This window comes from Microtus pennsylvanicus, chromosome 5 (genome assembly GCF_037038515.1).
Source record: "Microtus pennsylvanicus isolate mMicPen1 chromosome 5, mMicPen1.hap1, whole genome shotgun sequence".
In the NCBI taxonomy this organism is placed as follows: Eukaryota; Metazoa; Chordata; class Mammalia; order Rodentia; family Cricetidae; genus Microtus; species Microtus pennsylvanicus.
In genome coordinates this window covers 91,182,524-91,198,176 of record NC_134583.1, presented here as the reverse complement: position 1 = coordinate 91,198,176, position 15,653 = coordinate 91,182,524, and the positions used below count along the sequence as shown (strand labels likewise).

The 15,653-nt window shown below is 49.5% G+C and overlaps 3 protein-coding genes across 6 annotated transcripts in view; 1 reads left to right on the top strand and 2 right to left on the bottom strand.

Moving 5' to 3' along the window:
- Lrrn4cl (LRRN4 C-terminal like) overlaps window positions 1-400 on the bottom strand; it is a 37,955-nt gene extending 37,555 nt beyond the window's left edge. For both annotated transcript variants that reach the window (XR_012910662.1, XM_075973431.1), the window contains exon 1: window positions 175-400. Coding sequence is in view for 1 of the 2 variants with exons in the window: in XM_075973431.1 (XP_075829546.1) it covers window positions 175-217 (43 nt within the window). In the remaining variant the exon portion in view is untranslated. The remainder of the gene's footprint in view (window positions 1-174) is intronic.
- Window positions 401-2,973: 2,573 nt separating this feature from the next.
- Bscl2 (BSCL2 lipid droplet biogenesis associated, seipin) lies at window positions 2,974-15,041 on the bottom strand. Of its 3 annotated transcripts, XM_075973425.1 has the most exons (12): window positions 14,643-15,041; window positions 12,721-12,937; window positions 11,068-11,384; window positions 9,591-9,672; window positions 6,457-6,600; window positions 5,647-5,781; window positions 5,399-5,496; window positions 3,912-4,053; window positions 3,722-3,788; window positions 3,471-3,542; window positions 3,294-3,374; window positions 2,974-3,210 (listed from the first exon to the last, which is right to left on the bottom strand). In XM_075973425.1, exons 2-12 carry the CDS (start codon window positions 12,796-12,798, stop codon window positions 3,056-3,058), a joined length of 1,371 nt encoding a protein of 456 aa, XP_075829540.1. In that variant the 5' UTR covers window positions 12,799-12,937; window positions 14,643-15,041; the 3' UTR covers window positions 2,974-3,055. The 3 variants fall into 3 exon arrangements, 2 of the variants coding, with proteins under 2 accessions (XP_075829540.1, XP_075829541.1); XR_012910660.1 differs by lacking the exon at window positions 3,471-3,542 and having other exon boundaries at window positions 3,294-3,435; window positions 14,643-15,029; XM_075973426.1 differs by lacking the exons at window positions 12,721-12,937; window positions 14,643-15,041 and adding an exon at window positions 11,797-11,908.
- Gng3 (G protein subunit gamma 3) lies at window positions 13,382-14,507 on the top strand. The gene is made up of 3 exons (XM_075973427.1): window positions 13,382-13,519; window positions 13,868-13,967; window positions 14,234-14,507. Exons 2-3 carry the CDS (start codon window positions 13,869-13,871, stop codon window positions 14,360-14,362), a joined length of 228 nt encoding a protein of 75 aa, XP_075829542.1. The 5' UTR covers window positions 13,382-13,519; window position 13,868; the 3' UTR covers window positions 14,363-14,507.
- Window positions 15,042-15,653: the final 612 nt, after the last annotated feature.

Here is a 15,653-nt window from a genome sequence, read left to right as displayed (position 1 = left end):
AAACAGCGCTCAGTAAGATGCACAAATCCAGAAAAGCCCAGGAGAGAAGAAAGAGCAGGGGTGGGGACAGGCATGGGAGTCCCGACTCCCTACCTGCATTTGTGCAAATGTTGTCCAAGCAATCCAGGCTCCTCCCTGTCCACCCTCTTCCCAGGACCCGCAGCAGCCTCTCACCAGTGGGTAGGCCTTGACACAGGGAGAATCTGCCTCCAGACATCTGTGGACTTCAGGCGGAGAGGTCCCTGTCACAGGCACTACCAGGTTGCATCTTCAGTTCTATTTTGGCTAAGAACTTTTATACCCCTCAACTCTGATGTCACCACCTAGCCCCTGAGTGCCAAGAAGAGGGCTGGTTCCCTCAGAGGGACTGAGTCACGGGGCCAAGAATAGGGGACGCTACAGGCAGTGGTTTCAGTTGGAGGCCAGGACGCCTGGGTTCTGAGAGGAACGAAATGTGGACAGCAGCCAGGAGCGGAGGCTCCAAAGGCTGCAGTCATGTGAAGGGGTGGGGAGAGGAGAATTATCAGGGGAGGGAGGGCACCTGGCTGGTGTCAGATAGGAAAACATCTGTGGATGATATGGGGCCTGAATTACAAAATGCTGTTTCGGTGAAAAGTCCTACCACATTCATGGCAGTCATTTCCCGTCTTCTGCCTCCCAATGGACAGGGAAGGGAGGGGTGTGAAGGCCAGAATGATGTATCCTAGCTCTCCAGACCCGCCCTATCCTATCCCCCTCCCCGAGATGAGAATCACATGGCTAGCGCAGGAAGCCTACTACTGGGCAGGATAGGGTTTTTCCCCTTGATTACGGATGGAAACAGCTGCACTGAGTGTGGAGGTGCTTGTCTGAATTTCTCAGCCCAAGGGACGCCGAGGCAGAATCATTAGAAAACAGCCTGCGCTACATAGTGAGACCGACATCATGAAACATCTGGATCGGTGCTGCAAGCTCGTGATTCAGTACTTGGGATGCTACGGCAGGAGAGTTGCTAAAAGTTTGAGGCCAGCCTCTAAGGATCTGCTTCAAAATATATCAAAAAGAAAGAAAACAGTCTGGGTGGTGGTGGTGCATGCTTTTAATCCCAGGACTCGGGAGGCAGAGACAGGCTCTTTGAGTTCAAAGCCAGCCTGGTCTACAGAGCTAGTTCTGGGACAGATAAGGTTACACAGAGAAACCCTGTTTTGAAAAGCAAAACAACAAAAAAATCAAACAGACAAAAAGAGAGAGAGAAAGAAAACAAAGTAATTGTCTAGGTCATCCTTGAACGTCTGGGCTCAAATAACATTTCTGTCTCAGTTGAATAGTTGGGATACAGATGCTGATCAATTCCTTAGTATAAAGAAAAGTTTTGCATATAATTGGGGACATTAGATCATAATCTCCTCGGAGTGTGTAATGCCCTTGTACTACTACCCTTTTTAAGAAAGCAATACAGGGGCTGGAGAGATGGCTCAGTGGTTAAGAGTATTGCCTGCTCTTCCAAAAGTCCTGAGTTCAATTCCCGGCAACCACATGGTGGCTCACAACCATCTGGAATGAGGTCTGGTGCCCTCTTCTGGCATGCAGACATGTATACATAACAAATAAATAAATAAATATTTAAAAAAAAAAAAAAGAAAGCAATACAGAGGCTGGAGAGATGGCTCAGTGGTTAAGAGTACTGGCTGCTCATCTAGGAAGACCTAGGTTCAGTTCCTAGTACCTACATGATGGCTGTGCTGGCTGATCTTATGACAATTTGATACACAAGCTAGAGCTATCTGAAAGGAGGGAACCTCAACTGAGAAAATGCATCTGTAAGATCCGACTGTAAGGGATTTTCTTAATTAGTGATTGCTGGGGGAGGGCCCAGTCCATTGTGGTCATCCCCAGGCTGGTGGTCCTGGCTTCTATAAGAAATCAGACTGAACAAGCTATGTGGAGAAGGTCAGTAAACAACTCCTTTCCTGACATCAGCTCCTGCCCTGTTGGAGTTCCTATCCTAACTTCCTTTGATCTGTAGCAATATGGAAGTGTAAGCTAAATAAACCTCCCAACTTGCTTTTTGGTCACCTGAACCTGAACTCACATGTACATACCCATGCACAGAATTAAAAATACTTTAAGAGGCGCTAATGGCGCACACCTTTAATCCCAGCACTTGGGAGGTAGAGGCAGGCAGATCTTTGTGAGTTCAAGGTCAGCTTAGTCTACAAGAGCTAGGCTCCAGGATAGGCTCCAAAGCTACAGAGAAACCCTGTCTCAAAAAACCAAAAAACTTAAAAAGGGAACATGCTGGGAGCTGAAGAGATGTCTCAGAAGTTAAGAATATTTATTGCTCTCAGAGAGACTGAAATTCAGTCCCCAGCCCTCATGTGAGGCTCACAGCCACCTGCAACTCCAGCCCCTGGGGACCTCACACCCTTTTCTGATCTTTGAGAGAAATAGTAACATACATGCCCATAAACACAGAGAAGCACACCCATACACAGAAACAAGAAGGCTGTGTGGTGGTGGCACATGCCCTTAATCACAGCACCCGAGAGGCAGAGGCAGGTGGGTCTCTGTAAGTTTGAGGCCAGCCTGACTTACAGAGTGAGTTCCAGGATAGCCAGGACTACACAGAGAGATCCTGTCTTGAAGAATCAATCAAAAGTAAGTAATCAAAAATTGATGCCCAGGGCTGGAATGACGGCTCAATGGTTAAGAGAGCATCCTGCTCTTGCAGAAGACCTGGGTTTGGTTCCCAGAATCAAATATGGTAGTTCACAACTGCCTGTAACTCCGGTAACTCCAGAATAGGAAATCTGACATCTTCTCTGACTCATGGGCTCCTGCACGCACGTGGTGCACATATAGTTATGTAGATTCATTCACATACATATACACATAGCAAAATCTTCGATGATGCAAGTTTGATTCCCAGGACCCATATGGTGGAAGGAAAGAGCTGATCCCTGAAATATGTCCTCTGACCTTCACACAAGCACCTGACACAAAACAGTTTATTAAGGGGACGACAAGGGGAGAAGGGTCAGATGGGGAAGCGCTGGAATGTGAGGAGTCTTTTTGTTCAGGAACTGGAGCATGTTGGACGCTGCCTGATGGTGCCCGCAGAAGGTTCCCGGCTACCCAGAGTCTCAGGGGAAAGGGCAGAGGTGGAGGTGGAGGCAGAGGTAGGCAGGTTGGCCTCTGTCAGCAAAGCTGCATCTTCCCAGGAGCCTGAACCTGAGGCAGGAAAGGGCCAAACAAAATTGCAAATGAGACAGGTTAGCAGGGACGGAGGGGCGTCCCCACCACACTTCACTCACCATCACTAGCCTCTGGCTCTTGCTCCTCCTCTCCATTCAGGGGCTGTCGACGTGGTTTCTCTTCCTCAGACAGCTGGCCCTCTTCAGCCAAAAGGGGAACAGAGGTGTGATAGAGGTGAGACCCAGGCACTGAAGGGGAGTGCTGTGGAGGAGCGAGGAAGAGGGACAGCATCATACCTGTTCCTGCGGGATCTTCAGGGCTTTCACCATCCTCTGTCATGCCTGACCGCTGGGTAGGCTCCTCCCGGCCTGCAGGTTCGGCAAACGGAGGACAGCTAGACTCAGCGGTGATGCTTGGTTTGCAGTGCCAACCCCACCTCCTTCAGCCTTTCCTTACACCCTCAGTTAGCTATTCTGTACTGGAGGCAGGCAGTCCCTCTACCCCAGCCAAAATACCTCTCAAGGATACTGTCAAGCAACCCCTTTACCTGGCTGATGGCGAGCAATGCGACGCTGGGCACCCTGTCGTGAGCTATCCCCTTGTCGGATATTAACCTGTGGAGGAGTAAGCACCGAGCGGTGAAGCCTGGCTCCCCTCGCAGTGATCCCATCCTATCCCTAACACACCATGATCATCAACAAGGACTGAGGAAGAACAGGGTCTTCGCCCCTTGAGACCTGCAAAGAGAAGCGGTGTCGGGGCCAGACGCCCCCCCACACCCACTGCATGTAGCTGAAGAGCGTGATGATGCTGAGGAACGTGAAGTTGCTGGCGACACCCACAAAAGCGCAGGTCACAGGGAAGTTGTACAGCAGGTACCTAGGTGGGAAACAGGGCCAGGAAGGAAGCAGCAGTTACCAGATAGCTCGAGTGGCTAACACTCCACAAATACTTGTAGGACAACTTGAGTGAGTGTGGCTGGAGCTGCCCTCTGCCACTACGGCACCTACTCCCCCGTCCAGTTACCAGATGACACCCCACCAGGTTCTAATAAAGGCCAAGGACTTCAGGTAGCCGCAGTATCACAGGGCCACAGCATCATACACTCCCACTCCTGCTGAGCCGATGGAACAAGGCAGCTGGATTACGTGGGTATTGTTATTAGGGTGGGGGCGGGTGCCTCTCACTATGTTGCTTGAGTAGCAGGGACTAGACACAGAACACTACACCTGGCTCATAGGATCGAGCCTCTTATTTGCTTTTCATTATTTATGTTGAGAGTCTTGCTTTGTAACCCAAGATTTCTTGCCTTAGGCCTCCCAGTGCTGAAATGTCAGGGTGTGTCATCTCATATGGGATTTTAAAAATGGGACTGGAGGGTTGGCTCAGTGGTTAAGAGAACTTCCTGTTCTTGGAAAGGACTCAGGTTCAATTCCTGGTACCCACATGGGGGTTCCCACCTCCTTCAACACCAGACACACGTGTGGTACACATACAGGCATGCAGGCAAAACACTATTACATACAAAACAATAAAATTAAAAAAAATTTTTTTTCTTTTCAAGACCAGATTTCTCTGTGTAGCCCTGGCCATTCCAACTCACTTTGTAGACCAGGCTGGCTTTGAACTCACAGAGATCCACCTGCTTCCGCCTTCCAAGTGCTGGGATTAATGTATATTGAGCATTTGCCTGACTTGTTCTGCATGCACCACGTGGATGCCTGGTGTCCCCCTAAGATACCCTGGAATTGGAGTTACAGATGGTGGTGAACTATTACCTTGTGAGTGCTGGGTACTGAACACAGCTCTTCAAGAGCAGCCAGTGCTCTTAACCCCCGAGCCATCTCTCCAGTCCTTCACATGGGATTACATTTTTTTCTTCTCTTTTTTTTGAGGGGGGAGGGAGACAGGGAAGAAGCTCTTTTGTTTTGGTTTTTCGAGACAGGGTTTCTCTGTGGTTTTGGAGCCTGTCCTGGAACTAGCTCTTGAAGACCAGGCTGGCCTCGAACTCCCAGAGATCCGCCTGCCTCTGCTGGGATTAAAGGTGTATGCCACCACCGCCCGGCCAAGAAGCTCTTTTGAAAGCCTAGTCAAACTAGGGAGGCGCCTCTGGCCTTTGTAAAATATGATGTGATGTTGTTACTAGTCAGCTCTGCCTGAAACCCTCTTCATTTCAGGGCAGGTCATGGGAAAGCTGCCAAGGTTTCCCTCTGCGGCTTCTTACCTGAGCCCAGTGAAGTGGGCATGGATGCGGAGGTACGCTGCATACATCTGGATGCGCTTGCTGTGAATCTCAATAACTGCTCCAGTTGTGGGCATATACTGCGAGGGAGGGAGAGCAGAGTCAGCAGGGCCCAGTCTGAGGCCGCTTCCAGCCTCTGTGGCCATTGCAGGTGGCTGCCAGTGGGCTTCTCAGGTACAGTAGGGCCAGCGGGAGGGTTGTCTCCTACTCCATCTCTCCGCTCCACTTACCGAATTCTCCCTGTAGTCCGAGTAGAGTTCTACCTCCAGGAGCTGCTTCTGCTCAGCAAAGCCAAACAACAGGAGGCTGGAGAACACCAGTGTGTCAAGTATCTGGAGCAGCTGGGAGCGGTAGTGCAGCATCGCCTGACAGGGCCATACGGGAAGGTGGGGACAGCTGTTCTCTCCGGTCTGCCCCATGCTTGAGCAGTCCATGTATGCAAAGAAGCGCATTCTGTTCCTTCCCCTTCCCTTCCTAACCCCCAGTGCCCACCCAACCATTCCGTTTGTTTCAGTAACGTCCCCCTGGTACCTGACCTCATTTCTCCATTCTAATGCGGCAAAGTTCCCTTCTCTAAAACACCTACTCAGGTAAGCAGTCTGCTCTCATGTACCTTTCCAGCCATAGTCTGTTATCTGGCTTGGGATCCATGTCCCAACACACCACCTGAAGCTGTCCTCAAATGCAGATAATCATCGTGTGGTTTAAATGAGGTCCAGCGCTGAATGTGTCTGCTACGTGCTAACAAGATCTCTGCATTTCTTGCTGGTCTGGTCAGGAGGAAGTTACTATAAAGCTGGTATGTTTCTGGAGTCTTCTTGTTCTGAGAGCAGCGGTACTCTTAGACTACTCCGAAGCTGGGCATGCCCATCAGACACTAGGTGTTTGGGCAAATGTTTGGTTTGTTAATTGGATTCTTCACTTATCCTGGTTGGGGCCTGATCTCAGAGCCAAGGCAGTCTTCTCTTGAAGTATCAGCCATATATACTGATTCAGCCACCATTGTCCCCAGTTTCCCAGACTTGTCTTCAAACACTTACTGAGCGTGAAGAAGTAGAGACGATTCGGCCACCTCTGGTATAGCATGAAACGGTGACTAAGAACATGCCCAAGTCTTGATTCACGGGGGACTCTGGCATTTCAAGCTCTAAGGTGACTCGATATGGCTGTCCATACATCAGCACCTGCCCAAGGGAACAACACCATTTTGTTAAAAAAAAAAAAAGTTTGTGCTGTTTTGAAACAGGGTCTCACTATGTAGCTATGATTGGCCTGGAAGCACTCTGTAGACCAGGCTGGCCTCAAAAATCAGAGTGTCGACTGCCTTTGCCTCACCAGTGCTGGGATTAACCCCGTGCATCACCATGCCTGGCCTGGCTTGTTTTAATATTTTTTTTTTTAAAGTACATCCTGACTCAATGCTGCCCCCTCCTGGTCATTGAACACCTGACTTTCCAGATTTCTATCTTGTTTGCTGACTTGGTTTTATTTGGAGGTGGGGGTTGTCAGGTAGGGAACCCAGCATTTAAGACAGGGTCTTGCTATGTATCTCTGGGTGGCCTAGCACTCACTATATAGTCTCAAATTCATGGAACTTCTCCTGCCTCAGCCTTTGGTGCTGAAATTTGGGGCCCGAACCACCACACTCACCCGGTCAGATCCTGGGTCTGACTCAGACTACTACACTGTTCCGAAAAGAACCCTGTTGCTTTTCTTTCCCAAAAGTGAACAGACACACTGCCAACTGGGCCATCTGTGATTCAGGCCTGTGTGATGCTGGAGCTGGCCCCCTGGGCCCAGCCTGCCCGCACTTACTAATTAAGCAAGTTCTGCTTGGCCTCCTAGCCAGCTCTTGCACAATCACTGTAGCAGCAGATCGTCTTGTTATCCAGAGTTAATTCGGTTTTAAAAAATTAGTCTATTTGTGTGTGTACAACACTGAGCTTATTAAAAATGATACGACTGCCTGGCACGGCAGCGCATGTTTTTACCCCAGAACTCCGGAGGCAGAGGCAGGAGGATCTCCATGAAACTCAAGGCCAGCCTGGTCTACATAGCAAGTTGTAGGCCAGCCAAAGGCTAAATAATGAAACTATCTCAAAGTAAATAAATAAAGTGATAGAACTGCAGACTGTAAGAGTAAACTATATATTATATAAATTCTATCTCAATAAACCTATTAAGAAAAGCTGGACGGTGGTGGTACACGCCTTTACTCCCAGCACTTGGGAGGCAGAGTCAGGCGGATCTCTGCGAGTTCGAGGCCAGCCTGGTCTACAAGAGCTAGTTCAAGGACAAGTTCCAAAGCTATGGAAATCCCGTCTCAAAAAACCAAACCAAAACAAAAGAAACCTACTAAAAAACAAAACAAAACAAAAACCTAGGAAAGTGGTGATTGAAAATCCTATCTCCAGGCCTTGCGTTGTACTTATTTAGAATCCCAGCATGTGGGAGGCAGAGGCAGCTTTTAGATCACCCACTTCCAGGCTGGATTGGTACTGTATGCCTATAATTGCGGCACACAGGAAGCTGAGACAAGATGATCACAACTTCAAGGCTAACCATTTTTTGTTTGTTTTTCATGTGATCCAGGCTAACCTTGCCTCTACCTCTCAAGTGTGGGCTCTTTGCTTTTTTGTGACAGGCTATCAATATGTGCTGGCCTGGAACTAACTTGCCCAGGATACACTTAAAATCCTAAACACAAAACATCCTCAGTCAGGCATTGGTAGTGCACATCTTTAATCTCAGCACTCTGGAGGCAGAGGCAAGTGGATCTCTGAGCTTGAGGCCAGCCTGGTCTCCAGAATGAGTTCCAGGACAGCCAGAGCTACACAGAGAAACCCTGTCTGGAAAAACAAACGCCTCTTACATCAACTTAAACAGCTGTGATTACAGACGTGCGCCACTGTGCAAGGGCCGACGCCACAGCATAAAGTCAGTTTCTTCTTAAATTCAAAAAGTTCAAAAGTTCGACACCCCAGCATAAAGTCAGTTTCTTCTTAAATTCTTAAATTCAAAAAGTAACTTTCAAGTTAAGATTGACAACTAAAGGAACTCATGTAATCAAAACTGACACTGATCCTCCAGGTCCTTTTAAAGCTTGGGATCCTATCCTTCATCTGAACATCCGCAGCCTGCCAAGTAGAGAAGGCTGTGTCTATGCACACTTGTCAGAGTTCCCAGGTTTGTTGAAGGCACATTGGCATCTGGCCAGTCCTCTGACATAGTACCCTTTGTGATAACAGGTAACACATAGTTGTTAATAATTTCATAATTTTATATACCAGGTTCTCGTTTGGTTTTGTTTTCTGAGACAGGGCTACTCTGTGTAGTCCTGGCTATCCTGGAACTCACAATGTAGACTAGGTTGGCCTCAAATTCACAGAGATCCTCCTACCTCTGCTTCCTGAGTGCTGGGATTAAAGGTATGCGCCAACCACCACAATGGTCAGTTTTTAATTAATTAATTTGTATTATTATTTTGTTTTTATTTTTCAAGACAGGGTTTCTTTGTATAACCTTGCAGCTTAAAAAAGAAAAACAAAACAAAACAACAACAACAATAACAAACAGGGTCCCACTATGTAGCCCTGACTGGCATGGAATTCAGTGTAATCAGGCTGGCCTCTGCTTCAGAAGTGCTGGAATTATTAAAGTCACAGACGCCATATTAGCTTCACATCCTTGAGTGGATGCCATGCTGTTCCAGCTAGCTTGCCTGTTCACTTGGGCCAGGAATACAAACTTTATGGAGGAGCTATGGCTCACACGGTAAGTTCAAGATGGGATCATTCCTGACGCCTGCTGCACACACTTCATTTGGACTCTAATTTTATATCGGAGATTGAATCTAGAGCCTCATACATAGGAGGCAAGTACTCCATCAACGGGGATTTACCCCTAACCCTCCTTTTTCTCTTTTGGGAGGATATCGGGTCTGGCTATGTGGCCCAAGCTGGTCTCAGTTTTGGAATTCATCTTCTTACCTTTTCCTCCTAGTGCTGAAATTACAAGTATGTGTCACAGTGACTAGAGCCAACATCTAGATTTTCTTTTCAGCCTCCGTTTGCTTCAGAACCTTTCTCTTAAATCTCTGTTGCTCAATCCTGCTCTCTACATCTTTCTCAGGCCATTAGACATTCCCTGCTTCTTCTCTAGCTCTCATACTCACCCGATCGCGTCCACTCTTAGCCAGCGAGACATTGGCAACAGGGAAGGAGCAGAGTGAGGCGGTGGAGGAATCACAGTCTGTCCTAGACGAGAAGGGACGAATGACAGTTGGTGCTGTTCCACAGCCTGCTCTGCCTGCTTGCCCTCATACTTGGTCTCTAGGGCTCCCTCCTGTCATTCACCCCCTTTCTCCATTACAGAGAAGTGGACAACAACCGTGGCCAGGAGATTCAAGATACCAAAATAAGGCTTTCATTCTCTTCCCACTACTTCAGTTGATGTCCCTATTAGAAGAGTACCTCTAGGTAGGAACCAAAGGACACTCAGGTGTTCTTACAGGATCCCTTAAAAAGCTCGGGGCATGTGGATTTCAGGGTCCCACCCCTACAGATTCTGATTCAACTAGTTCCGATCTGGGGCCTAATTAGAAAAAAAGAAAACATGCCGGGTGACGGTGGCGCATGCCTTTAATCCCAGCACTCGGGAGGCAGAGGCAGGCGGATCTCTGTGAGTTCGAGACCAGCCTGGTCTACAAGAGCTAGTTCCAGGACAGGCTCCAAAACCACAGAGAAATCCTGTCTCGAAAAAAACCAAAAAAAAAAAAAAAGAAAGACTTAAAATTGATGGTATTAAAACTGCTTTCTGTGTCTGCTGATTGCCTGGTCTTACAGCATTGCTGGGACAGACAGAGAACTGGGCGGCATGAGTGAAATGGGAATGAATGAGGACTCAGTTATTTGGGTTACTGTGCAGATGCAGACCATTGCGGGTAAGTGGCAGTAAACTAAAAGGCAAAGGAGGAATTTCCTAATGCTGCCTATGCTAAAAGCCAGGGTAATTCTTAGATGCACAAGGGCTTGAGTTGGCTCAAAACTCTACAGTGGCTTAAAAGGTTTTATGCAACCTAAACAGAGCGGACTTTAGTTACCTGAATCTAAAAGTGAATTTTATTTTCTTTTTCTAGTTGTTTTTTTTTTTTTAAACTCCTTTGAAACAAGGTCTCAACCTATAGCCCAGGCTGGCCTAGAACTCAGGGTTTTTCTCCCAATTCAGCCTCCCAAGTGCTGGAATTACAGATGTGACCAGGCTATTTTTCTAGGTTTTTCATCAGAATTCAACAGCACAGGCAGATCTGGAACCCTAGAGCCCTAGTGGCCCAGACCTGCTCCAGCCTTGGCCTGTGAGCTGAGAAGTCTTGTTAGCACACTGGGATAAGATTTCATTCTCTGTCAATAATGGGATTCGACAGAGGACGCACCAGGAGTCCTTGGGGTCATTTCAATTTAAGATTCTTCTACTTTAGCTGGGCGGCGGTGGTGCACACCTTTAATTCCAGCACTCGGGAGGCAGAGGCAGGCGGATCTCTGTGAGTTCGAAGCCAGCCTGGTCTACAGAGCGAGTTCCAGGACAACCAGGGAAACACAGAGAAACCCTGTCTCAGAAAAGATTTTTCTACTTTAGCGGAACAGTGTCCTCACCTGTAGTGGAAATGCACGGGACTCAGGTGGCTGACAGTCGGCATGTAGGAGTAGTAGAAAGAGCCATAGAGGAACACAGACACCCAAAGCAAGAGGAGGATGGTGCAGAAGAGCACCCCAAACTGCAGCAACAGCCTGCGGGCACGGCCTGCCAAGACATGGCCTACTTCCTGGGCCCACAGTAAGGCAGGTACTGGTGGGTCATTGACCATGATGGGGACAGCAGAGGATCTGCCCCCAGCTTCAGGCTTTGAGCTCCTGGCTGGTCTTCCACAGGGACGATACCCTTGGCCATGGGATAGGGCAGCTGGAGGTTCCTGGAGAAAGAAGAGGGAAAAAAATAGTTTTTTCCCCCCTCAGGGAGCTGGGAACAAAAAAAATCAAGCTTATTAAACTGGCTTTGAGGAAGTAGATAGCGTGATAAAGCAAAGTCATTGTTTCCCATGCACTTCTCTTCCAATCACTCCTTCACCGAGTTTCCTTCCAGCGCTGCCAGTGGAGCCTTTCCTTCAGTCACCAGAGCCGGGGAAACCTCCTTGATACCTTCACAGCTTTGTTCCATACATAGGACCAGGCCCTTAAACCTCTCTCAAAGCACAGATGACATGGATCCACAATGCGCAAGGAGAGGATGAGTGATTTGCCTAAGGTCGCACAACCTCCCGAGTTTCTCCCCTCCTCCCGGACCTGTGATCGCTCACCAAGCGCTCACACAGCCCTGTAGCCCACCTGCGGAGTGACGCTGAGGCGCCCACCCCTGCGGTGACGCGGTTGACACCAGCCTGTCACCGCAGCCTCCCGCTGCCCAAGCAACCTAGACAAGGGAGTTCCGGCTGCCGAGAGAGCCCAGCCCCTTCGGGCAGTCGCCAGTTAAGCGCAGGGGAAGGGCTCGTGCAGGGGCGGGGCCCTAGCGCAGGGGGCAGGGCCAGTGAGATGCCTTGCTCCTGTTTTGTGCTTCCCACTGTCCCTGCCAGAGGATCATTATAGGCCAGTTCAGCAATGCACTTCCCCATCTAGATCCCACTATAATCCCGGAGGCAGGCTGAAACTCAGCAGCATCCCTTTGGTTCTCCCATCGAGGCCGCAATCAAGGCCCTCTTCTAAAACCTTTACCACCAGCCTTTTCACCCCAAAAGACAGGATCTGGGTGCAGGCAGGGTGGGTGGAGTGGTGGTGAAATGGGTGTTGTTTTTATTCAGCAGAGCTGCTTGAGCCTGGAGGAGCCCAAAGGGATTGTGTGTGTGTGGTGGGGGGCTCATTTGCCCCGAGAACCTTGCACCCTGCCAGAACCCGAATCTTGTGAGTTGCGCAGATGGCTTGCTGTCCGCTAGTCAAGCGTAGCAGCATTTTCAGCCCCTTTCTCCAGTTTTTATGCTGCGTGATCGACCTTCAGTGACCCACGTGATGCAGTCAACCTCAGAATCCCTACAAAACATGAGACTAGGTCTCTGAAGGTGGCATCTTCTGGACAATGTCCTCCAGGAGGCAAGGCCAGTGCACATCTTTTTGAATAGTAACAATCTACTCCAATTATCTGGAAAATTCGAATCAAGTTGCTATCTCCCCAACTCCGCCACTTGCCACTGCTTCTTCCCACTCCAAGAAGCCCACCTGTGTTCATAATAGTCACACTGGTTCCCGTATCTCCCTTACCTCCTCTTTATCTGATCCTTTTTTGATCTGGTCTCTGCATGTCTCTTTTCCCCCAGCTTCTCTTCTTTGCTGTATCATATCTTTAGATATCTTCCTGATGGTTACCTCTGCTGCCCTGGATCGCCCCACTCAAGTCACTTGTGCTAGAATGTGGTGACCTAGAAGATGATCACTTGTAGAGCGTCACATTTTCCTGGATCTGCAGAATGGAGGGCCACTGTGAAAGAAACGAAGATTCAGGTGCTGAGTGCTGTGTCAGGGTTGTGGGGGGAGCAGTCCAGCTGATGTCAGACTTTCAAATGAGCAGGGTCTCCCGCAGCGGGTACAGACTCTATTGCAGGGGCTGTCACAGGCCCAGACCACCCCATTTAAGAGGGGAGCCTGCTTCTGCTTCAGGTCCATTAGGGAGGGCTCTAGTTCAGACTAAAGACTTCTCCAATGGGCAGGGGCAGGTAGTGAGACAGTAACAGTGGGGGTGTGTACAGGGGATGCAAGCAGCAGTCAGATCCCCCCACTGGCCAGGCAGTTGGTACGCTCCAGAATCTGAGCAGCTCCTTCTAGCATCCTTCATCCTTCAGGTACCAGCCATCTGGACAGTGCTTGAGCTGCAGAACCTGAGACCACCCTTCCAAGGACCGCCAGTCTGAGCATCTCTAGTGACCTCTGCATTAGCTGACACTGCTACAGTTATTTTTAGCTGCAAGTTCCTGCAGGGTGGGGCACCTATCTGAATCAGAGCTTGGTGCCCCCTCCCCACGGACGCTACATCCCAGGCTGCCACCACCGCCTGTCATTTCAGGTGAGTAGAGAGCAGCCTGTTTCTCTCTCAGTAGGGCTTAAGGGGATAGGTGGCCGAAGTGATTTCATCAGGGTGGGGCTTGTTCTGACTGAGGCTTTCATTCCTGATAACGTATTGGCTCAAAGACTGGGAATCCTTAAAACATTTGTATAGTTTGGTGACGAGGACCCAAGGATTTGGAGAGCACTTCATCTTTTCTCCATTCTCCCCACTGAGAAAAAGAGATGGGATGGCCACTGGAGAGTGAAGATTATATGGGTACAAAATACTGGCCCAATCCCGGCCGTGCGGTTGTTGAAGAGCTGAGTGTTTTAGCTGAGAGTACTGAGTTGTCTGTCTTTCCTCCAGGATGAAAGGGGAGACCCCTGTGAACAGCACTATGAGTATTGGCCAAGCACGCAAGATGGTGGAACAGCTTAAGATTGAGGCCAGTTTGTGCCGAATAAAGGTGGGTGCGACCCTGGCTCCCATTAGTTCTTCAGGCCTCAGCTGTAGGTTTTATAAACCTTGGAAAAAAGATGCTTCTTTTCTTGACACCCGGAGGTCAGAGGCTGAGACTGGGCATTGTCAGTATAGCTGTTTCTGAGGACTGTGGGGCTGGGGGATAGGACTGTCTCAAAGGGCATTAGAAACTAAAAGATAGCAATTTGGCGAAGGGAGCTGCGGCCCTTTCAGGAATTCTGGCTAATGTTTCCCCTCGTGGCTGTGCCCCAGGTGTCCAAGGCGGCAGCAGACCTGATGACTTACTGTGATGCCCACGCTTGTGAGGATCCCCTCATCACTCCTGTGCCCACTTCGGAAAACCCATTCCGGGAGAAGAAGTTCTTCTGTGCCCTCCTCTGAAGAGTTCTGTCCCTCTGAACTCATCTCCCCTCTGAGACCCGCCCTTAGATCGTTAATTGTAGCAGCCCGTTTCTACCCATACCTATCATGAGATTCGCTGAAGCACAAGCCCTCCTTACCCATGTCTACCCCCATCTCCTCACCCTTTGAGGCCAACTGCAAACACCTTTTACTCCATCCAGAGGGCCCCCGCTAAACTGCCAGGATCCTGCCTGATTCCCTCTGTGATCCGTTCAGGCAATGGAGAGGGGGATACCCGGGTGCTTGTTCTCAGTCTCACCTGGAGCTATTGGAAAGGTAAAGGCATTTGAAGAATAAAGTCATCCAGAGCCTCAAAGAACAGCGCCTGTGTTAGCGTTCTTGGGAAAGAGGATCCTTAGTCGATACACTTGCCATATCCCCGGAACAGGGCCAGTCGAGCCAGTTAGACATAATAAGGGCTGGAGATCGCGGGTGAGGCGCGCGAGCGCCCCCAGTGTGGGGTTGTTCAAAAGAGTGCCCACAAGCTGCGGGGCGTTCACGGGCTCGCCACGACAGCAGTGAGAACTACACAGACTGAGTAGGGTGGGTTTCCGCGGGCACAGAGACAGGAGCCCGGTGGAGGTGCCCTGAGGAACGGAGAGACGACTCAGGGCGTCTCGGCGCTCGGGTTGGCAGCGCCGCAGCCGCTGTCCAAGATGGCGGCTGCCTGTGCGAACCGCACGGAGGGGAGCGGCAAGCTGCCGTACAGCACCGCTCTTGAAATGGCGGCCCCCAGCGTTCCCAATATGGAACGATCCCTTACGAAAGCTTCTGGTCTTAAAATGGCTGCCCCTGCCCTCTCGAAGTCAGAGCCGGGCACTGTGTCCCATAGAATCTGGAACTCGACATCCTCTGGAGAGCTCGAGCCCCAGGGGCACTAAAGAAGTCATGGGTACTCTAGTACACTAGGATTTCGGCTCAAAAAGCACAGTGTGGACTTTGCAAGAGAATCTTTACATCTTTCCAAGTAGAGGTTCTCTCTGAGGGATTATTTGTAATAATACAAATGTGACAGAGTCCATCTTGAAGCGTGGTTCCTTGGTCTCTCTGGGAGCTAAATAAACAATTAGTTTCAGTTTGTTTTCTTGTCTTTTTTAGTTTCTTCCCTGTCTGGAAGAACCAAAAAGGCCCAAAACACAAAACAAAGCCAACACAAAAAAGAAAGATCACAGCCTGGCATGGTATGCATACCTTTATCCTGGCTAGAGATCACAAGTACCTGGAGTGCCTAGCAAGTTTAAGAGACCCAGAGTACCTTCCAGAAGGTGTT